The sequence below is a fragment of the Mytilus edulis genome, chromosome 6 (assembly GCF_963676685.1).
Source record: "Mytilus edulis chromosome 6, xbMytEdul2.2, whole genome shotgun sequence".
NCBI classification, from domain to species: Eukaryota; Metazoa; Mollusca; class Bivalvia; order Mytilida; family Mytilidae; genus Mytilus; species Mytilus edulis.
The window spans coordinates 59,582,583-59,607,822 of record NC_092349.1 but is presented as its reverse complement, the minus strand read 5'-3'; the positions used below and the strand labels follow the sequence as shown (position 1 = coordinate 59,607,822).

General features: G+C 31.4%; 1 protein-coding gene across 2 annotated transcripts in view; it reads left to right on the top strand.

The window, feature by feature from the left end:
* LOC139527996 (uncharacterized) overlaps nucleotides 1–25,240 on the top strand; it is a 289,349-nt gene that overhangs the window by 58,594 nt on the left and 205,515 nt on the right. The window contains exons 16-23 of one of the 2 annotated variants that reach the window (XM_071323756.1): nucleotides 2,740–2,852; nucleotides 4,537–4,753; nucleotides 6,191–6,219; nucleotides 7,049–7,177; nucleotides 8,112–8,202; nucleotides 8,843–8,949; nucleotides 22,158–22,261; nucleotides 23,061–23,298. The exons of the other annotated variant lie outside the window; for it this stretch is intronic. Of the exons in view, the coding sequence (XP_071179857.1) occupies nucleotides 2,740–2,852; nucleotides 4,537–4,753; nucleotides 6,191–6,219; nucleotides 7,049–7,177; nucleotides 8,112–8,202; nucleotides 8,843–8,949; nucleotides 22,158–22,261; nucleotides 23,061–23,298 (1,028 nt within the window). The remainder of the gene's footprint in view (nucleotides 1–2,739; nucleotides 2,853–4,536; nucleotides 4,754–6,190; nucleotides 6,220–7,048; nucleotides 7,178–8,111; nucleotides 8,203–8,842; nucleotides 8,950–22,157; nucleotides 22,262–23,060; nucleotides 23,299–25,240) is intronic. 2 annotated transcript variants of the gene reach the window in all.

The window sequence follows — 25,240 nt, the reverse complement described above, 5'->3', positions numbered from 1 at the left end:
TCTATCAGAATTTCAACTTCTTTCAAGAATAATTCAAAACTTTGTGTTACTGCTGGTAGATAAACATATATGAGATGAATGCTTGATGTGTCTGGAATATTTATTTCAATCCCCATTATTCTATTACTCGGAATGTCAAGTACTTCAACAAAAGGCTGTAGCCTTTTCGATACCAGAAAGGCGAAGCCGCCTCTTATATTAAAGTTGAATAATTGGTGACAATTGTCGTCAGCGCCTTTCCCGTAACAAATATAATTAGTCGAATCAATTGTATCTAAAAACATCAACTGACAAGACCGAAGCCATTGTTCTGCAATAGCAATTACATCAATTCTATTTGTATTTAAGAAGTCAACAAGATAAGGAACACTAGACATTTTTCCACGACAGTTCCAACAAGCAAGGTTTAGTTCCATAATTAGGAGTCTCCTTTGTCGTGAATAAAATGAAGCCCAAGGCTTCCAATCTCTAGTAAAGATTCCCTTCGACCAGAAACTGGAGTCGTGTATATTATGTTCGTCTCGTGCATCGATATTGAGTTGAGCGGAAGCTATTTTAAGTGATTTTTTGTCAAAATATCTCAGAAATGTCATTCTAATTCCGCTTTGTTGTAGAAAATATCTCATTTCTTGTTCTGACGAAACGGTTTTGTCAATACCACCGACATCAAAACGAGCGACTCTTTTACGTTCAACATGAATGAGACCAGAAAAGTTATGAACTGGGTTGCATAATGATCGAGGGAAGTGAACTAAAATGTTATGATTTCCGTTATCTTGGGAATTTTTAATATGGTCTTTTGCTGATTCAGCATCGTCAAACGTATTATGTATTTCAGCTGTAGTGACAGAGTCTCTATTTGAAAGTTCATCTAATTGAGCCGAGTTTGGTTTCGGAGGCAGTTTGCACGATGTATCAGTAATGTTCATACCTTGACTACTCACATAATGGACCGTTGACTTACAGAGGTGTTCATTAACCTTGTTCGCTTCATTGACTTTGTTTACTTCGTTGCCATTGTTTACATCATTTATTTTCCTTGATTCGTTGACTTTATTGGATTCTTTGTTTTCAACCAATGATAATGGGGTAACCTTTTTAACAATTTCTGAATAAGTTTTCTGGTTTTTGTTTACAGTTTTTAATTCCTTTTTTTCTGCATTAACAAGATGTTTAAGGACATCGGATACTGATACGCTCAGTGAGCTATATGTTTTACATGCTAATTCTACTTGGGCATCTAAGTCTTTCAGCTTTGAATTAATAAGATCTGTTTTAGATTTCAGACTGCTTACACCTTTAGCGCGGATATCGGACTTTCGGTTTAGTCGCTCGGACTCTGCATTCACAGTTTTGTCTATTGTTTTCATGTTTACAGTATGTTTCGATATATGTTCATGAATTTTATCAATGTCTGATTTCATCTTTGTTACTGATTTTACACTCTCCGAAAATTGAGAAACCAAAGATTTTAGTTCACTGTTTGTTTTACTATTCTGTTTACAGTTTTGTTGTAATTGAACTTTAATTGTTTTCACGTCCATTTGAAATGTTTCTGTACATGTTGTTATTGATTCTGTTTTGGTTTTTATCACATTAATTTGATTTTGTAGGTTCTTGAAACGATCACTGTATTTGAAATCCCGGTCTTTGAGTTGTTTATTTTCTTTCTTTAGTTTCTCAATTGATCTGTTCAACATCTTAGAGTCACGTGCATATTCAGATTTTAATAAAATTATATAATTTTCTAGACGAACTAGAGTATCCTTTACTGCAAGGTTAACTATTGCGTCATTTTGTGATCCAGATATCTCATCAGTAAACGATAAAGTCCTATTTAAGCTTGATGAAGATTTTACACTAAGCGCGTTTTTTTAAATCGTCTCCAAATTCCCCGACTGAGGCTAAATACAATACATAACAATCATTTCCAAGTTTACTTTTAACCGAATCTCCTGTTAATTTTCTAGGACATAATCTTTTCTTTAATATTGCATTTGGATTTGGAAAATTCTGTTGACGTTTCACGACGTCAATAAGTTCCTGTCTGACTGTTTCAATGTTTTTCTTTGATGATTTGCAGTTTTGTATTAATTTTTGAATGAAAGTGTCTCTAGCATGTCTAGGAAGTGAACCCAACTCATTGTATATTTAACTTATAAATTCGTTGGATTTATTTTCTAATATTTTAGAGTCATTCTCTGTGTACGGACATGGTTTGGATAGCGGTAAATTGTAATAATGCTCATGTTGGCTCCCGTCAAAACTTGAAATAGAAATACTCTAGAAATACACAAAGATAAAGGTACAAAGTCCAACTCCGTTCGAAATGTTGTGAGCTCTTTCCTATGGGTATATCTGCCTAAGGGTATAGTCAGGACAGGTCTCAATGAACGAAATTTGAAGTTTCTTTGTTTAGTTCATAAAGTTAATAAAGTGGAATTTCGAGCTTCTAATGTTCAAAATTTTCATAGCATCAGTAATTTATAATAATAATATTCACGTTTGCGAAATGTTAATTCCATAGCATGACTAAAACTATCCTCAATCTGTGAATTTTGGCAGAGCGAAAATAACAATCTATGTTGTACAGATCATGTGACAATATCCTTTTTATGATCATAAACACATGTTGCTTATTCATGCAAAAAAAAAAACAGTTTATTAAAAAAAGCATTGAAAATATCTTTTAATTTTTATATGATTTGCATTATAATTACAAACACTTTTTCATTGCAGATGTGTTACATGAGAAAGTTCTACCAGTCATTATTTCCATTCGTAATGGAGGATTGAATGAAGACGTATTAGTTAGTGCTAGTAGTTTATTACTCCCGATTATTCGATTGAAGGTACGAAATTCTGGCAACAATATGATATTTGTTTGGTGCATTTTTTCAGGAATATACGACTTTTTTTAATTTATGCAAACTTCTTATTACTGCTGTATTATTGCGTCACTGATGAGTCTTATGTAGACGAAATGCGCGTCTGGCGTATTAAATTGTAATCCTTGTACCTTTAAAAATGCGTTACACCACTGAGACAATGCCATTGCTGGTGGACGTTTCGTCCCTCAGGGTATAACCAGCCCAGTAGTCAGCATATCAGTGTTGACATGAATATCAAATATATGGTCACTTTTAAAATTTCCTGTTACAGTACTTTGTATTTTTCAAAAACCTAAGGATTTTTTTTTTATCCCAGGAATAGATTATCTTAGCCGTATTTGGCACAACCTTTTTGAATTTTGGGTCCTCAGTGACCTTCAACTTTCTATTTGTTTGGCTTTATACCTATTTTGATCTGAGCTTCACTGAAGAGTCTTATGTAGACAAAACGCGAGTATGGCGTATTAAGTTATAAACCTTGTACCTTTGATAACTATTGTACCTCTTTAAAAATGAAAAACCGAGAATTAAAAAGTGTAATATGTTTCTACAATGATTTTCAATGTTACGGTCATTATTGCTTGACGTCATAATCGAATGACGTCATTGTTTAGCATGTCACGTCACAAACGTCGAGCGGTCGTATTTTCTGGCATATGAAATGCAACCCTGAAAAACACCTGGCAGCAAGAGGGTTAAAAAAAGAAATCTCTGTATAACTTATCTTATATTATAGGTATTTGTCAACAATGGTAATATTCTATACAAAGCACACAAATGCCATCATTCACCGAAAAATATAACCACCCTTTAAACAGACTTATTCAAAAGGAAATAGACACGAAATTGTAAGCAGTTCATTAAAGATGGTGTAGTTTGGAATTAATATTGATCTACTCATAGGTGTTTTGCATCAGAAATAAACACTTTTATTCTTAAACCAGTTGGAAGTTGGTTAAGTTTTTTCCTTCATTGTATGATGGTTCGATACTAAACCCATAACAGGGGGGATTGTGCTTGATTTTTATATGATGAAGGCATAATCTGTCACACTGTCTAATTAAGGTCTGGAGCTGGCATGCAAGTAACTGCTAGTAGTCCTTTGTTAGTGTATAAATCATTGTTATTTTACTTAGTTCGTTTTATGACATATTAGTATTATGAATTTTGACTCGGACTTCTTTTCATGATTTTTTCTTAGATTTCACAAAATTTTGTTATACAGTACAGTATTTTCGCACTGTCTCCAGTAAGAGAATTCTGGCATTTCTTAGTTTTGTATGTTTTCAGTTAGACTGGTTCCTGATCGCAATATTCAGTGTGAGAGAGTATGGCTAATAGCTAATACCTGGAACGTAGTGCCGTGAACAAGGATAGTTTTTAATCTATTTATATGTATCGGATGTGAGTGTGACGTCTTTTTTCTAGTAGTTGTCACTTTGACACATTACCCATTTTATTCTTAATTTTAAAACAAAGTTGTATAGTAAGGGCCTCATATGGTATCATTGATGTAAGTAAGAATTTTTGTAAGTAAGAAGCATATTTTATCAATGTTGTCATAAGGTTTAAACCTGAGGATAACTCGTTTGATTATGAGATACAATTCGGGAGATTGACTTTGACAATGTGTCTTTTATCGTAGAAAAGCAGTCCAGACGTTACTGTTTTGACACTTGAAAATGACTCCATTGAAAAAGCAACTGAGCATATGACAAATTTAAAGACTCCTTGGACTGTCAGAAAATCAGAAACGCTTATTGCAATTAGGAATGCAGAAACAACAGAAGAAATTTCAGCTATTAATGAGGTGCAAAGCAACTTGGATTTCGAAGCTCTAATATGTCACGTGGTTATTGGAGGTATGTCTGTTTCAAATTACGCATCATTTAATAAACTTTATAAAAAAAAAAGTAAAATCACAAATGAATGTTTCATTTCACATGTACTTCATTGTCCTTATGAGAAATGAAGCTTTTATGTAGTTTTATGGGTTATAATATTTTTGTATGCTTTAAAAATGAGACCATACCCTAATTACTTAAGTAACCTGGACTATAGTATTACATTCTGGAAATTCTTTTTAGTTGTACCAATTCATTTTTCTCTGATGTTTCTCAACTGAAGATTTATTAAACGAAACACACACATTTTCAATTAATTTGCATAAATACTATAGATCTAGATTTTATCTATCACCTGAAATACCACTTAAAAAACATCAACTGTTCAATCCCACTACAAGAAAGACGTGTGTATTCAATGAATTAAAACATAAATCTAGATGAAATGTATTCTCATTTTTTTTATTTTAAGTATTGTTCTGTTCAAAAATACTTCCTTAAGTGATTAGATGGTCAGATTAATTTTGCTCGCGAAATATTGGGTACAGCATTGGGAACAATCAGATATGATCTTTCAAATTTTAATGGCAAATTAAAGTATTGACCCAAATATCACGGTCTACTGAACAAAGAAAAAGATAGTGCGAAGCTCAAGTTAAAGTTTTGGTTAAAGTTTTTGGTCAAGGTAGTTTTTGATGAAGCTGAAGTCCAATCAACTTGAAACTTAGTACACATGTTCCCTATGATATGATCGTTCTAATTTTAATACTAAATCATTTTTTGTCTATACACCAGTGACGATTTGTTTTTATAATTTGTAGCTTTAAAAAGAAAATGTTTGGCATGTGCCTGTTCGATTTATTAAAAAAAACAAACAAAACAAAATATTACTAAAAGTACATTTATACAGCCTGTACATGAAAAATTCTGCCTTTATTGTTCTTTCTAATTTGCTGCAAATACAAGGTCCAACAAGCATAGACTTTTACAAAAAAGACAACGGAATGTGATTGTTTTCATCTATAATTGCCAATGAGACAACTCTCAACAAGAGACCAAAAGATACAGAAATAGATAAATATAGGTCACCGTACATTCTTAAACATTGTGCAATTCATAGTCAGCTTTCAAAGGTCACACAATGACTAATCTAAAACAATATACACGACACAAAATTAACGGCGTCATTTATTATATGAACAAAAAACAAATATGTAACACAAAATCAAACTACATCCACTGAATCACATGCTCCTGATTTTGTACAGGCACATACAAACAGAATATAGATAGATATTTTAAACATGTTTAATTCAAGGCAGCAGTAAGAATAATATGTCTTGCTATTGTAATAATAAAATAATAGGTGGGTTTTTTCATTGTAATATCATCTAAGTATATTGTTTTTTCTCCTAAATACACTATCTATTTTGAAATTATTTATCTCTATTGCAGTCTCAATTCAGAACAAACAAAAAGTATATGTAAGTTTTTATTAACATGCTGATAAAACATTGAGTTTCTTCAAAAAAACAGATATTGTATTGTTGTACTAAACACAGAGCAACGTGAAACAGAACAAACTCACGGGTGCTCCGATATTCTTTATAGCAGAAATGAAAACTGGCATATAAGTGAGCTTGGAAAGGTTGGAATATAGACTTGGTTAATGTCTCTTTTCCAACAATTATACAATTTTAAACCGGTAGCAAATGGAATGTTCCTAATACAAAACAATGTCAGCGTAAATATTGATCTTTTTAAACTATGTACATAAACAATAAGGCGTATCGATGGCTCAATACATTTCACAATTTCTTGATATTTATTGAGGGATGATTGGTATTTTAAGCTATTCTGAGCACTATTGGTTAGTTTGTGATGGTTTGTTTTGTTTTGGTGGCGGAAACCGGAGAGAACAACCGACCTTCGACAGGAATACCGACTTTATATAAATCGATAAGCTTCGATTATTTTGTTGATATATATTGAATGTTATGATGTTCGCTCCTCTGTTTCAAAATAAAAAGCTTTTGAAAAGAGACTGTTAAAAAGAGATAATATAAAAACAACAGAATTCAAAAAGCACAAAAAGTAAGGTCCGTGGCCTTTTAACATTGACACCTTTTTTTTCTTTAAATAAAACTATGAAATAACAAAGATGTTATAAGATTTTTTATAAATGCCTGTTCAAACTATATGTAAATTTCTATATTGGCATTACAAGGATAAACTGGAGGCTTCCTATTATCTGACAAAATTAAAAAGACAAGAGATGCAAATATCTTTAAGAAAAATTATTAACAATTTTAGGAGACAGACAAAGAAATGTATGTAAACGTATTATCCATGTACCTTTTGAAGATTGAACAATGGCGTATTCCAGAAGACGCCTTTAAGATGGCATTTGATCATCGATCTATTGAATACATTTATGAGCAGGTAATTTAAGTAAATAAATATATTAACCTACATGCCTTCCATGCATTAAACTATCGACTGCTGACATACAACCTGTTCACACATTTCATTCAGCTATGTTTTTATTGTTTACAAACGTCGAGTAACGACGACATGTACTAACATGATCTGTTCTAGCAACAGTTCCATGTAACATTGAATTATAATATTCGTATTAAAGCAAATTCAACATTTAGAATGAAGCAACAAAGTATCTATAAGAAGGAGATATTACATATATATATATATATATATATATCTATATATTTAATATATAATATTATTCTCAAAACTATTTCCGAAAAACTAATATGACAGACGCAAACCAAATCCAACTTCTGACTTCTTCTTATAGTAATTTGCGGGATTGTCAGGCTGTGTTGGAGACCAATTGGTGGCATTGCGCTGTTTGCTGCTCATTGGTCGGGTTGATATCTTTGGATATATTTTTCCTTTCTCTATTTTATAACACATAGGTAAGATGATGATAGAGCGGATTTTTACCCCGATAATTGTCAACCAATTCAAAGAAGCTTATCACCCTCTCAGCTATGTGTTATTTATTATTCTGAATATTCTGTCTATATAATTTCAAATTTAAAGTAATAAGCTATGACTGTTGTACATAACAACTATCCGTATTGAATAAAGTGTGCAATTGATCAAGCGTCTACATGAAGGATCATATAGTATAAGTCAAGGAAAGGAGTAAATTATATCCATAGTATTAACTGATCAAAGTGTGGCATTCTAATTTGAAGATTAATAAAGCAAGACGACAACCAAGATGACTGATAAACACTTCAATTATAGTGGGATGTTTTATATATATATATATATAAACACATTTTTGTTTTTGAGGTGTAGCTTTAATTTATCGAGATATTATATACATGTACTATATGACCGACAATAGGATTTGAAAACTGCATTTGCCAGTGGATTACGGAATGATTTGGAAGCATTGTCCAGGTTAACTGGTTTGCCAACAGATTGGATGGAAAAGGGTGAATATATCATATTGAAGATAATTCTAAACATTAATTGAAATTTTCAGTAACAATATATGAGTACCAGACACAAGTTATTGAAATATGTACATTAATGATAAATAAATAACCGAATTTAACAAAATGGTGGTTGATACTACCTTCAATTTATGTTTTTAGTTAGGTAATCCATGTTCCTTTTTTGTTTTATAAATATATATGACAGGTATTTAATATGCCTGTTTAGCGCTCGAGAGAAGGCATACTGAAACTGATTGTCATATATGTGTTATCGGTAATTTATCCAACCATATTTTCAAAAAGTATGTCATGTGTATATAGTCTACATGTTCTTTTAACTTTTTTCAAGAAGACATACTTTTTTAATGCTCTAATCTCCGCAATATTATTCTATATAACTACTTGTTAACATTTTTTTTTTAAAATATTAACCATTTTATTGTTTTCCAGTAAACATAAGTGAATGATGACCTATGTTGCTATATGAACATACAACATGTACAATGTGTTTACTTAGAAAAAGTTACCAAATTATTATCTTTTCTAAAACTTGTGTGTTTTAATTTATACTATTGTCATAACAAAAGACATTTCATTTTGCTATAATCTTGTATAAAATACTGATGATTTTTTATAGATATCAAGCGGGCAGTCTCGAATTCTGATGTTATTGGACTCATATATTTAGCATTACTGCGGAAAAAGTTTTATTCTGGGGCGACTCAGCTTATAGATACAGGAGTTGTAAGTCAGTTTTTAAATTAAGTGAACAATCATATAATTTGCTATTCAATTATAATGAATTGAAAGGCTGCAAAAAAGTTTACAGTTATTTCTATGCTCATAGTATGCAATATGCACTAGTTTTTATTTATCGTATATACGATTTTGACCATTTTTAAATTGGAGCTTTAATCATAAAAAAAGATAACTACAATCATTGAAACGGGTGTCGAATGCAAACCAATAAAAACCATTCAAATTCCGTTTCATCTTCGCATCTAGTAAGCGTTCTACTACTAAATTATTAGTGCTTCTCACTACCTTCTTTACTACTATCAAAGAACTTGTTACTAACTTTTGTAACATGCTACTTATTGTCCTTGTAAATTTGTTGACAGTTATGATTTTTCTAATCTCTACACTACACTTCCACACAATCTTATCAAGAAATGTTTTAATAAAATGATTTTTTGAACAATCTCATTGCAAATGTATTTTCTGTAACTCTTTTAAAGCCCTTTTCTGTTACGAGAAAGGAAAGTATGCTAGTTACATTAACTGGAAATATATGGAGAAATGATTGACGCTTTATTTTTTTCTTCTATACAACATATGTGCACGTTTCGGCGATTAAGTGTATCGACAAGTAGTAGGTATTCCTATGGGCACTCACTGCGCCACTTTAATAGCAGATGTATTCCTGTATTTCTAGGAATTTCAGTTGAGGACCAAACTCAGTAAAGACACGTCATTTTTTCATTTGTTGGATAGATTCAACAATACCTACCGTTAACTGGATGATATATTTTCGTTAAAATCCAGAGTTCTCTAAACATGCTACCAAAATTTACCAAAAGAAACTTACTTTCACAAAATCCAGCTTAAGTAGCAGTAGTTGTTCTTGTCTAGTTTAGACTTTCAATTTCTTAGTAGAAACTCCATACAAAAACTTACGACAAAAGAGACGATTTTCCGTTACCTATTGTTAATTTTTCTTTTTTAGACGGCAATGTTCCTTTATCTCTATCATACGGTGTTTACCAACTCGTTCGTTATGCCTGTGTGTGTGTTTTGTGATGTCATAGATTTAAACGAACGTAATCAGTGTATCACTGGTATTCTATTAAGTCAGGGTTTTTGTTACCATTAATTACTGAAAGAAAATTACTAAATTCTTTTATAGATACAAAGATTTGATTAGTAAATTTGGCCGTACCTGTAGAAAACTTATTTAAAAACGGTATTTTACATCCTAAATTTTACGGTAATATTGTACTTAAAGCGCGTGAATTACTATGTGATCCGTGTGAACTCAACAAACCTTTAAACAAACTTAGTAAAGGTTATTTTATCAATATCGTAATTATATCTTCGAATATAGTTTACATTGGCACTAATATCGATTTTTTCATCAAATTATGACATAACTGAATTCGTATTATTTTCAAACGGAATTTATAAAACCACACACGTTCATCTTGATCTCGAAAGAGTTAAAACTCCTAAATATCCTAATGCCTGTCGATGCATTTATTTTTGGCATTGCATAAGTCATGTCTTCTCTGACTGTCCATGACGTTAAAATACTAAATCCCTTGGATATGTCTTCTTCTTCTTCTTCTACTTCGGAAGACCACCCTATTTGCAGGGTCACCGCATTAAAAATATCCTAGTTTTAGATAATTTTCAAAAATGCGTACTTATTTATAAAATATTAAGAATTGTTCGGTTAAAAATTGTAACTTAGTTTAAGTAAAACAAAAATAACAAGGATAAAAGGTAAAAACTTGTTTTTACACTGTGGAGATCATACTGCCATAAGATTAAAACACTGATTAGATTTCAAATTAAAAAAATGGATAAAACTTAAAATTAATAAGTTTAAAAAAGTCCACTTGTTAAAAGATAAAAATATGTGTTAAGATTTATTTATGTCAGTGATGATAAAGAGTAAACATCAAACGAGGTTCCTCATTAGATGTTGTATTAAAGTCTAAAAAAAACTCTCATTAATTCATGTCGTTAATTTATTTTAACATGTATTATTATCTATGTTAAAAAATAGAACATTGAGGGTAACTTTAGATATAACTTAATATCTAGCAACTGGTTTACATTTCTATTTAAATGGAGTATTTAAGGTTGGAATGACAACAAAAATATCATTAATAACCATGATGATATGTTATTATTTATACCCCTTCTCATGACCGACATAAGCTAGAATTTTAGATGATGGGATGTTCATCTGCAAGGAGTCAAGTACAATTGTTCATTATCCTTCACTGAATTTCTGTACCCTTGCAGTTAATATGCAGAGTATAAATGTTATATATATATTTCACTGTAATTCTGCTCTTTTGGTATGTAATGAATATACCCAGTCTTTGCAGATTCTTTGTATAGCTACTAATTGAGATTTTGGTATCCGACGGTTGGTGGAACTGTCAATTGATAATTGGAGTAGATCATTTTCAGATTCAATGATGTAGTCGTAGTTGATCTGATTTTCAATCATCAAATGTTTGAGTCTGGTATGGTGAATTTTTCTGACCGGGTTAAGGCTTTTGCAGTTCACAAGAAAATGTTTATAGTTTTCTGTTTCTTCCACACATAGTTTGCATTCTGCAGATTTTGTTGAAGCGGTTGTTTATACTTTGAGTTTTATACGTTCCAGTAAGTATTCTGGATTTAATTATGCCTTTAGCAACATCTCTCCTGTAGTCTCTGACACTGCTCCAACAATAAGTAGGACTTCGGAAATTCTATTTGCTTATTTCCATATATTTAATGTTGATTGTGTTTCAGCTATCTCAGACCATTTTGTTTTCCATGTTGAATCTATCATATCATGGGTCAATCTTTTCCAGTTTTTCCTTGGATTTAAGACTATCTCATGCGTAGAGGGCAATCCATATGCCTTGAGAATATTATCCACTTTGATGTACCAGCTGTTGGAGTTCTCATCTTTTATCGCTAATTGTCTGATTCCTATTTTGTACTCAATTAAATTTGTATCTTTTGAAGTTCTAAGGAATAGAGAAATCATTGCCTTGTGGATGAGTTGTTCAATGGATTTAGCTCCAAGCAAAATATATATTGCAGCATATGCAGTACGTTGTGGTAGAGATAGCAGATGTTTAAATGTCTTTTGCTGGAAATTCTCCAATTTCAAAATATCAGTCTTAGTAAAATTAAGAATTTCAAAGCCGTATAGCATTCTTGGTATGACAAATGTTATCCACAGTTTATATTAAATCAACGGATTTACTCCATTTATTCCATGCAAGCCTGCTCCCATGAGAGAATACATGGTAGCTCTAGCAGTGAATATTCTGTTGACTACATTTGTGGTATTTCGGTCTTGTCTTTCAATACCCAGATGCTTTATGGTCTGTTTTTTACTAATCTTCTCGGTGAGAAGTTTTTGTTGATCAATAATATTTCGGTCTATTTACTATTGATTTTAACTCTATCATTTTTTGGACAGCTTTCAATGATACGGAGTTGAGTTGAAGCATCCTGTTCCGAAGTTGCACATAGCATAATATCATCTGCACACGTTTGACAAACCAAGTAATTGGTTCCGATCTTATAAACATCAAAAGTTTTTCCGTTTATCTTTTATACTGTGTATACATCACAATTCCGGTACCTGTACATGAAGAACACGAAGATTTATCGAGCACCAATTTTATAGTTGTATTGCTGATGTACACCCTACATGTACCACGTTTTAGAATAGTTTAATTGATATACAAGAAATTTCTAGGTATTCCTAAACGGAAGATTATACAGACAGAAGAAGACGTATACTTAACAACACAATTATTTTAATTAACCTGTGTATAATATGACGTATTTTTTTTTCTGAAATTGTTTAAAACTTCACAGCGGTATATGATTTTTACTTTAATTATTCATCCTTTGTATTACAATGTATCATTTCGTTGATTGTATGTTCATTTGTGAAACTACGTTTTGTGATTAAGCTATGCCATTCCAATTATTATTTTATAGTGTTTCTTTCTATGTTGTGATGTTCCTTTATTGTTTAAGATAAGGAGAAGGTTTGGTACCATTAACACGTTTAATTCCGCTGCAATTGTTGCACCTGTCATAAGTCTGAAATCTGATGTTCAGTAGTTTATTGATGTGGTTCACAAGTGTTTCTCTCTTTTTTTCAATATAGATTAGACTGTTGGTTATCCCCTTTAAATGGTTTTATACTAGTTATTTTTAACCTTTTATAGCTTACTGTGTGAGCCAAGCATCCGTGTTGAAGTCGGTTCCTTGATCTCTAATGGTTTATAAATTTTTACTTGGATGGAGAGTTGTTTCATTTGCACTGATACCATATCTTCTTATATCTTATACACTAAGATTACTGTTATAGATCAACCGATTCATCTACAACATGTAGTGGTAATCGGATTACCCACCATTACGGTTTTAAGTGTTTTATATTTTGATTTGTTGATGTGTCAATTTGCATTTGTTATTTCGTATATTCCTATACTTTATAACGGTTTGCATGTAGCTGAACTCCATTTAGATTAATTGGTACGCTTTGTTTCTTTAACGGAAATGATATACGACTGTAAATAGGAAAAAGAAAACACAGGAGAATTACAAATAAAACTAACCCATGCTGTATAGTCAGCTACATATAAACAGGTTAATTTGCAACTTCAAACACACCGTATTCTATCGTTGTTTTATTTTTTGCATATATATATTGTTTAAGGTGAAAACATTTATTATGTTATTCATGTAGGTTATATTGTAATTAATGCCCGACGCGCTAAACCAGTCGACCATCTTAGGTGATCGATTGGTATAGTGTGTCGGGTATAGTGCAAGGCAAGTTGGTGCACTGATATCTCAGTAGCTTGATTTCGAATCAAAGCAAGGGAGGAACATCAAATTTATTACCGCAAATTTTCAGATCAAAAGTTTTTGTCTGTAATTTAGACGAATTAGGAATACAGAATGCTTTATGTAGCATGTACTGTGTTACAACGCTGGATAAATACTGACGAATAAAGTTAACATCGGCCACCTAAAGCTTTATTACTGTAGAGTCGAGCTCCGAGGTGGTCGAGTGGTCTTGCGTGTCGGAAATGGTGCAATGCGATTTGGTGCCACGATATCTCAGTAGCATTAGTTAGAATCCCGGCCAATTTACAGATCTAACATTGCTGGACTGATATTTAGACGAATAGTATATATAAATCCGTTTCGGGAGGTGTTACCGTCCCGTTTGAAATCAAGACGCAATACACAAAGTATTTTTTAGTATACAGAAATGATCATCTACACATCTCTTTAGTATCATTATACAGGATGCCGTTTTATTTTTAGAAACATAAAATCACTGTAAATCTATATAAAAATATGTCTGCCCTATGGTCGGGTTGTTGTTTCTTTGACACATTCCCCATTTCCATTCTTATTTTTATGTATGCCTATATATATAATTACAGTGAATTTGTGTAAGTAGGGATTACTTTGATATTTTTTATAGAAACAAATTCTATCTTTCTGAAACACAAAATGCATTTAACTTTATATATATGGACAGGTAAGTCTGTACTCAGAGCACTACAAACCATTAAAGTCTGAAATGGCCTATATCTGTACTCGACTGTACTGATTTTTACTCGACCAGTCTGAATTGGTCTGACTTTTACTTGACATTACTCGATCCCAGTCTGAAATAGAGTAAATAATATGAAAAAAACGACAAAAAAAATTTTGAAACAAATTTGGACTGTCTAATATCGAAACAACCCTCAAACTCGAAAACGTATTGGAAATTAGTGAAAACGTTAATTAAATCAAAAAAAGGTTCAGAAACCATACCCCCTTCTACAAAATATTATAAATGATTATGAACTGAATGATACTGAATATGAAGATGAGGAGAAATGTAATTTGTTAAACAAATATTTTAGTATGATTTCAAAGCTAGATGAAGATCATGTTGATTTGCCCGAATTTGATACAAAAACAAAGAGTAAGTTTTCAGACATCCAAGTAAATATAAAAGAAATAATAGATATTATTCAGATATTAGATCCAAACAAAGCATCTGGTCCTGATGTGATCAGTCATCAGATGCTAAAGCTGTGTCCAGAAAAGGTAGCAGTTCCGCTCCATATTATATTTAATAAGTCCTTAAGAGAGGGGATTTACCCAACTAGCTGGAAGATGGAAAATCTGATACCCATTTTCAAAAAGGGAGGCTCATCTCTGCCATCAAATTATAGACCGATATCCTTAATTAGTTGTGTAGGAAAAGTTATGGAAAGAGTTGTGTTTAAGCACTTATACAATCATTTAAAAGCTAATAAATTAATTTATGAGTATCAATCAGGATTTTTCTCTAAAAATTCAACTGTTCATGAACTCCTAGAAATATATAATTGCATCCTTGAAAAAAAAGATATAAACTGTTTTGTATTCTGTGACTTCTCTAAAGCTTTCGACAAAGTTTGGCATAGGGGTCTTATATGTAAAATGAAAGCGTATGGTGTTGACGGAAACGCATTGAATTGGTTTCAGGATTATCTACACGACAGAAAACAGAGAGTAGTATTAAATAACTCGTCTTCTTCCTTCTGTAATGTCTAAGCTGGTGTGCCCGAGGGATCAGTTCTGGGCCCTCTTCTCTTTGTCTTATATATTAATGATATTGCTGATAAGCTTACTTCACTGTGTCGGCTATTTGCTGACGACACATCATTCAATTATTCTGGTAACGACGGAGAATAGATTAAATCTGTTATCGATCGCGACTTGAAAGAGCTGGATGTTTAGTCTTCTAAATGGCTTATGTCATTTAACCCAGATAAAACCGAAATTATGATATTTTCAAATATTGAGACTCCAGACCTTAGCTTTTCCTTAAATGGTAGAATATGCCTTTAAGTACATCTCATAAGCACCTGGGAGTTAATTTCAGTAGTGACGCAAAATGGAACAATCATATTGAAAGTATAATTACAAGTGTAAAGAAACACTTAAATGTTCTACGTAAACTTAAATACCGATTATCTCGAAATAATTTAGAAAAGCTATACTTAGTTTTTATTCGACCCATTTTTTGAATATGCCACGGAAGTGTGGGATAATTGGGGAATAGGCTACTCATATACATTAGAAAATTTGCAATCAGAGGCCACAAGAATAGTAACAGGTCTACCAATATTAACAAAAACTGAAACTTTATATTTTGAGGTTAGCTGGGAATCTCTTTTTGAAAGAAGAAGTAGAAGAAAATTACAGATGTTTTATAACATGAACCAAAAGCATGCACCATAATATTTATGTAATCTTGTACCTCCTTGTGTACAAAGTACAACCAACTACCCGTTGCGAAATGGTCAGGATATTATTGTTCCATTTTGTAGACTTTCCCTTACTACTGAATCGTTTATTCCCTCCACTATACGTGAATGGAATAAACTTGATCCAAAAATTCGCAGTGTCGACTCTATTTCTAAATTTAAGAAAGAATTAAAAAAACGATAGTCTATTATGTAAAATTGAAACGTTTTATTTGTACGACCCAAGAAAATTAAATATCATCTTAACGCAATTGCGATGTTCCGCTTCATTCTTAAACAATGACCTATTTAGAGCTAATATTATAGATGATCCTTCTTGCCATTGTGGGTCCGATATTGAGGATGTCTACCATTACATGTACTTCTTTGTTTACCCAAAATGCACATTATGTAGAAAAACCCTGTTCCATAACCTTAACTGGCTATCTGAAAACTTTGTTTTAGATACAAAACTATTAATTTGCGGACACTTGGAACTTTCGAACGAACAAAATACCCAAATTTTCAAACATGTTCAAAATTTCATAAAAAGGTAAAACAGATTTCTTATGCCTTGATAGAGCGTTATTATTACTGACACGGAACGTCATCATTGTCATCAATTCACAAGGCAACGTCCCAGAATTATACGACTTTTCAAACTTTCTTTTTCTCTTTTTACTTTCTATCCTCTTTCTTCACCTATCAAAGCTAGTATTATATTGCATAAATTGTTTGTTTTATATGCATGTCCATTATATTATAATATTATTGTAACTTTATATTGTATTATGGAGAAGACTTCATAAGTATGATTTACTTGTGTCTAATCCATTTTGCTTTAATTCAGCAAATAAAATATGTTTAAACTAAATTCCAGTCTGAACCATACTCGACTGTACTTAATCGTACTTGACCCTTATCTTTGTCGTTGAAAATAGTCTGAACTATTACTCGACCAGTCTGAAACAGTCTTAACCCATTCTTGATCTGTACTCAACCTATTTTTCCAGTCTGAACCATACTTAACCAAAGGTCTGAACAATACTCGACCAGTCTGAACCATACTAGACCAAATAACCTCTACTTTTTAACTGTTAAAATAAAGGAGTAGGTTCAGTAAGACCCCTTTTTGGCCCCAAAATATAACAGTTTTACAAAATTGTTAAAATGTAAACATTTAGTTATTTATTGGACAGTAGAATGCCTCTGCTACATAAATATGAGCTGTTTTTAACAATACAATGCACATATATCCGGTACTAGCACCATTAAGTCATGCTAAATTACTGAAATCCTCATAATTTTAGCATTTTAGTTAAATTTTAGACGGTTTTCGTGTAAAACGAAAGTGGCCGCATTCGTGTTCATCCTTAATATTGAAACGTAAGTTGTATTTTATGATAATACATAACATATATAAAGGTTGAGGATGAATACGGATGCGGCCACTTTCATTTTTACCAAAAAACATCTGAAAAGTGAAATTTTTTGGCATATTAGGTAGATTTTTCATATTTGAGCTTGAATCAGATCGTTTTTAATATCTAAATCTGTTAAAATCTTTCGCATTAACTAATTAATTCAAATAAAATAGACACTTAAGTGTTTAAAAAGTGGTCAAAATCTTTCGTCAGATAAACCTGAAATTTGAGGCCAAAATCGGTACTTACCGGACCTTCTCCTTTCTTTTGAACTGACTTATATAACAACAGCCAACAAAATTAATACATTGTTTAACCTATATTAGAAACATATTTATTATTATATTTAGGATAAAAAAATAATATATTATATATAATTTATATCAAAAAGGGATAAAAATAAATAAATAGATAAAATTGTTTTTCTGAGTAGTGGTGAAATATAAAGTATAACCTCTGCTTGGGGCAAACTCATAAATAAGATCACAACTGGTCAGAGGTATTAAATTCTAAATAACATTGCAACATCCTGTTTAACTTAAAAAAAACAAGGCCTTTCGAATATACAAGATAAGTAATACACAAATGTAAGAAAATAGGACTTTTGTTTTACCTACAGATAAAACACACATGTACTGAGGCAATTAGACCATATTAAAGTGCTTAATGAATGCCATGTCTTTAATTTGACAAAAAATACTTAAATCAATTGAAATAGATTTTTACTGTTACTTTGAAACACATTTCCTTTTTAAAAAGGTTATCAAGGATCGCCATGGAAATTCTATTAATAATGATTATGTTAAATTTTTGGTTTAATAAAATAAAACAATTGAGGTCTCATTATTTAAAATTTATTAAGTTATTTTATAAACTATTTTATATTAATATTAGTCAACTGACAACATAAATCTATACTAAGCGTAAGTTAATGGTGAAAAAGCCTGTTAGCATAAAATACTTAAGAAATATTCATAAAATAATATTGAATAATATTGAAAATGATAGTCGCAATTCATTTTTTTATATTATTTGATCAGCTTGTTTTATTTGTATTTTAAAGTTGATATATTATTATGTAAGTGTTAATTAATATTGTGTTGAAGTTATATTATGATTGATTATTGTGAAATTTAAATTTCAATACTATATTGAATACATTTTTAATTTAAAGTTGTGTGTTCGAATTTCATTTTTCTTAAAAATATTTCCTAAATTGATAAAATTCAGTAGATAGATACAAAGAATAGGTCTAGGTTGGTTAAGACTTGGTCGAGTATGGTGCAGACTAGGTCAAGTATGGTTCAGACTAGGTCGAGTATGGTTCAGACTAGGTCGAGCATGGTTCAGACTCGTATAAAATAGTTATGAACTGGTCAGGCTACAGTCGAGTATTATCAAGTAAATTTCAGACCAATTCAGACTGGTCGAGTAAAAATTAGTACAGTCTAGTACATAGATAGGCCATTTCAGACTTTTACTGGTTTGTAGTGGAGTATTTTTTTAATGTAAATACAGCCATTCCTTTTCAGATGAAATAATTTTGCTTTTAAACATAGATGTAATCTTAAAGATATAACCAGTATAGGGTTTCGAGATAACGTTGAAGACATCGAAATTAATAATATCAAAATTCCATTTAAAGCGATAACTTTACATGTAAGCGTCAAATTCACAGTCATATTCTAATTGTAATTCACAATGTTATGTTCTTTTTTTTTTTTGTCACAAACCCACCATTTTTCTTTTTGTACCAAGTCTGGTATCTCGTCGTTTGGGTTTTTGTTGCATTTAAATGTTTCTGTTGTTTCGTTGTTTTCCTCTTTACTTGGCGTGTTTCCCTCGGTTTTGGTTTGTAACCCGAATTTGTTTTCTCTCAATCGATTTATGACTTTCGAACAAGGTATATTACTGTTGCCATTTATAAATGGAACATCTTTTTTTTGAGTTCAAAAGAACAAGAAATTCCAACCGAGAGAACTAAAGCAACTAAATGAATAAAGAACAGGAAAAACGTACATGTACTATGGTTGACAGATCGAACAAACTTCATATTGATACGATATTCCCGTGCTTGTATTGCCTATCATGATAGAGGGTTGCTGCTCACAAGGAAGTTATTAAACCAGGCGCTCCAAATGCCGAAGTTGAAAGCATCCGTCGTTAATTTCACGTACGCCATCACGAGTTGGTTGACCATTATGGAATAACCGTTTCACAGATTATATCGAATATGTTCCTTACGTCGTAACTACAATCCCCTTCTCATTCATGAATGTGACCTACCGAATTAAACTATTTACCGGATTTGTTATAACATGCACTACAAACCACGAAAAGTCTGAAATGGCCTATATCTGTACTAGACTGTACTGAATTTTACTCGACCAGTCTGAATTGGTCTGAAATATATTTGATAATACTCGACTATAGTCTGAACCATACTTAACAGTCTGAATTTGTACTTGACCAGTTCTTAATCATTGTTTACGAGTCTGTACCATGCTCGACCTAGTCTGAATTATACTCGACCTAGTCTGAACCGTACTCGACCGAGTCTGAACCATACTCGACCTAGTCTGAACCATACTCGACCAAGTCTTAACCAACCTAGACCTATTCTTTGTATTTATCAATTGAATTTTATCAATTTAGGAAATAATTTTAATAAAAATGAAATTTGAACAGCAACTTGCTATTAAAATGTATTCAATATAGTATTGAAATTAAAATTTCACAATAATCAATCATAACATAACTTCAACACAATATTACATGATAATATATGTCAACTTTAAAATACAAATAAAACAAGCTGATCAAATAATCTAAAAAATGAATTGTGACTAATATTTTCAATATTTATAAAAAATAGTATATAAAACAACTTAATGAATTGAAAAAAAAAATGAAACCTCAATTGTTTTGTTTTATTAAACTAAGAATTTAATATAATCATGATAATATAATTTCCATAGCGATCCTTGATAACTTTTTTAAAAAAGGAAATGTGTTCCAAAGTAACAGTAAAAATTTATTGCAATTGATTTAAGTAGTTTTTGTCAAATTAAAGACATGGCATTCATTAAGCACTTTAATATGGTATAATTGCCTCAGTACATGTGTGTTTTACCTGTAGGTAAAAAGAAAGCCCTATTTTCTTAAATTCGTGTATTACTTATCATGTATATTCGAAAGGCCTTGTTTTTTTTAAGTTAAACAGGATGTTGCAGTTTTGAATAAATGTTATTTAGAATTTAATACCTCTGACCAGGTGTGATCTGAGTTTGCCCCAAGCAGAGGTTATATTTTATATTTCACCACTTCTCAGAAAAACAATTTTATTCTATTTATTTAATTTTATCCCTTTTTGATATACATTATAATATTATATAATATCTTATTTTTTATCCTAAATATAATAATAGATATATTTCTAATATATGGTTAAACAATTTATAAATTTTGTTGGCTGTTGTTATATATGTCAGTTAAAACGAAATGTATTTTTACAGTTAACAAAAGTAGAGGTTATTTGGTCTAGTATGGTTCAGACCTTTGGTTAAGTACGGTTTAGACTGGAAAATAGGTCGAGTACAGAGCAAGAATTGGTTAAGACTGTTTCAGATTGGTCTAGTAATAGTTCAGACTATTGTCAACGGCAAAGATAAGGGTCAAGTACGATTCAGTACAGTCGAGTATGGTTCCGACTGGGGTCGAGTAATGTCAAGTAAAAGTCAGACCAATTCAGAATGGTCGAGTAAAAGTCAGTACAGTCGAGTACAGATATAGGCCATTTCAGACTTTAATTGTTTGTAGTGATGAGCAACACGACGGGTGCCACATGTGGAGCAGGATCTTGGTTGAGTTCGTGTTGCTTATTCTTTAGTTTTCTATGTTGTGTCATGTGTACTATTGTTTGTCTGTTTGTCTTTTTCATTTTAAGAAATAGCATTGTCATGAGTTTATGAGTTTGGCTGTCTCTCTTGTATCTTTCGTCCCTCTTCTTATGGTCAGATCTCAAGAAATCAGTTCGAGGCTACTGATTCCCTTTTTGGACCTTCAGATGTTTGTACCGAAAATTTTATTTCTTAGGCGTGCCGTAGAATCGTATGAGATATGTGAAGGAAAACGTTTGGTTATTTTTTGTAATCAAAGGTACGCTAGACAAGCGTTTCGTCTATATGAGACTCGTCAGTGACGCTCAGTCCAAAATAGTCATAAAGTCAAAAAGTTGAAGAGCATTGAGGACCCAAAATTCAAAAATATAAACCAAACATAAGGTAATGTATGCCGTGGGTAAGGAAATCCTTTAGTTTTTCGAAAAATTCAAAGTTTTGGAAACAGGATATTTATAATAATGACCATATAATTGATAGTCATGTCAAAACTGAACCGCTAACCACTGGGGTAAGAAAAAAAATGCATTTCCCTCGATTTAATAAAATATTCACAATCTTTTTCTATTCTGCAGGTTCGCATTCGTCATATTTTGATAGGATGCAAAATTCTACAAGATGCTAGTGATGATAAGAAAAATGAACAAATACAGAGAGAGACATCACAAAGATTAAAACTGTAAGGGAAATATCAATGCAGATACTGTACTGAATGTTTGACAGATGACGAGCTCGAGACCTTTTGTCAAATTACGAATTTATTTCATAGCATTTTGATTAGTTTCTATACTTCTTACTCGTAATAATGGTGTAATAAATGATTATTCAAAACAAGTACATAATAATATTATATTTTTTTTTATGCATGATGGTTTTTGTCCGTTTTACCAAGGGGTTTGTTCATTAATAGCGCACTTCACAAATACACGTTATGCAGATGCTTTTTTTTCCATAATTCAAATGCAAAATTGCAATAATTTTACAATCTTTGTATTTTGTGAAGAACTAAAACTGTCAGATATGTTTCTTAATGTTATGTGAGTGTAAAGAGATTCAAACCTATATTTGATGTCATTTCAATAGAATGAAAAACTACTGAAATAACTTGTAGTTAAAAGTGATAACAGTCTGTGCTCAATCGTTCAATTATAATCTGTGTCTCGTTGAGTCCACATTTTTTACTGATGTTGCATTACACAGTTATTACAATGTATTATCAATCAAAACATTACCTTACAATTTAAAACCATTATCTAAAAGCCTAACACGATTTCGAACTATATCTACATGTATGTTTGAGTATAAAACATAATATTTATTTACCAATGCCTTTATAAAATATATTATATACAAAAATATGCCATACTTTGCAATCATAATTTGAAAAGGGTCAAAACTAAAGACTATATTATGGATTAAAGATTTGTCATAAATATGTTGTACACATGCAATGTTCAGTAAAGGGGTCTATTTTATAGATATTTAACTGAGCGGGCAACCTTAATAACAGGATTTATTTATGAGGCTACATCAAACAACAATTCAGTCGAAAATGAGCTCGGTGAATCAGTGAATCATGCTGGTCGTCTGTTGGTGAACCACGGTTACTTGGAAGATGCAATTAGGACGAAAAATAAGGCATTTCTTGACAACAAAACCGTTACAGATATTCTGAATAAAATGTGGTACGGAGAGGAGAAATCTTTCATCCGTAAGGTATGTGATAAGTATGCATATTGAATAACGGGGAACGAAATAAGATAGTGCTTATCCTAAATATAACGAACGCATGTCGGTACCGCACGCTTTCAAAACTAAGCTATAAAACAACCAATTGAATATTCCCTGTTGTACTTTCATTTAACTATGCAATTAAGCCTTTCCCTTCGCAAGTAAAATGGATTCCCTCTATCAGTCAGAGGCGTTACTTAAACAAGTAACTTTTTTTAGTTACTTATATTGGTAATTTTAGTTTTAAAAAAAATATAAAATTACTAAATAGAGTTAGTTTGAATTTCAATAAAAGCAGGGACTAAATGTAGTTTTCATGAATTTTTACATCATTTTATATCATAAATTTAAGAATTTGTAAGATTTGAGAGGAAAATAGACATAAAGGGTTACTTTAAAATTAATGATAAAAATGTTACTTGAATAAGTAATATTGTACATCTTTGAAAGAATTAGTAATAACACTTATTTTAGGAACATATGTAATTGTTTTGGGTTACAAATTATAAATAACTTCAAGTCTTAATCAATTCATAGGTTCTATCTATTTAACGTCTTTCCTTTTTCAAAAGGGAAAGACCTTACTGTATTTCTTCTGTTTATTATTAAGGTCTTTTCTTTTTCTAAAGGGAAAGACCTTACTGTATTTCTTCTGTTTATTAGGTCTTTCCACTTTTCCGTGGAAAGACCTATTGGTTTTCTTCTGATTATTATTTTTTTTTTCTTCTGCCTAATTTTTTTTTCCTTCGCTGTTTTTTTGTTTCGCAAGATGTCGCTTTGATAAATAAAATATGATATCGAACAGTTTATGCGCTTTTGAAACTGACCCTGCTAAACCCAATACTTTCTCATATAAGAGTTATCTCCCCGAACACTGTTTTTCTTGTTATCGCTTAATCTTCGCAACCGTATAAGAAACAGACATATTTATTTTACCAAATTGCTCGTTATATCCTCAGGATAATTTGATTCATTTTGACCGAAGCTATCCGGAGACTCCATATGAGAGTTATTTCCCCTTTTATATTTGATATAAGTGATATGCATTTTTAACTGGAAAACCATAAGTGGTAGAGGCCTAGGGTCTTTTGATTTGAGGTCCTTGGTCCGCAAAAATGAAAATGAGGTCAAGGTCAAAGGTCAAGGTCATGATTAAAATTTTTATTTTGGCTTGTTATCTCTTATTTTCAGAAATCATACAAGATATCGACAAAATATTTTCACACAATTGTTAGTAAGTGACCTTAAAAAACACAACCGGAAGTGACCTTTTGTAAACCGCTAGAAGCTATTTTTTGTACTAAATCAATGTAAAAGTATATAGAACCATATATTTTTGTAATCAGTGTCAAGTAAACTATCAAACAATATCGAAAGTAAACTTTTTAAACCGGAAGTAAAAGATTATCTCCCTTTTCTATATATTTTTTTTATATAAAACATATATTTTTTGAATAAGCGTTCAATAAGCTGTCATTTGACGCTAAAATTGAAAGGAGTAGGTCCGGTAAGGGCCGATTTTGGCCCCAAATTTCAGTTTCATCTAACGAGATATTTAGGACACTTTTTAAACACTTAAGTGTCTATTTTAATTGATTCGATTAGTTTATGCTAAAGATTTTTACTGATTCAGTCATTAAAAACGCTCCGATATGAAAAATCTATCAAATATGCAAAAAAACGTCACTTTTCAGATGGTTTTCGTCAAAAATGAAAGTGGCCGCATCCGTGTTCATCCTCAACCTTTATATATGTTATGTATTATCATCAAATACAATTTACATTTCAATATTATGAATGAACACGAATGCGGCCACTTTCATTTAAGACGAAAACCGTCTAAAATTTAACTAAAATGCTATAATTGTGAAGATTTCAGTAATTCAGCACAACTTTATGGTGCTAGTACACGATATATATGCATTGT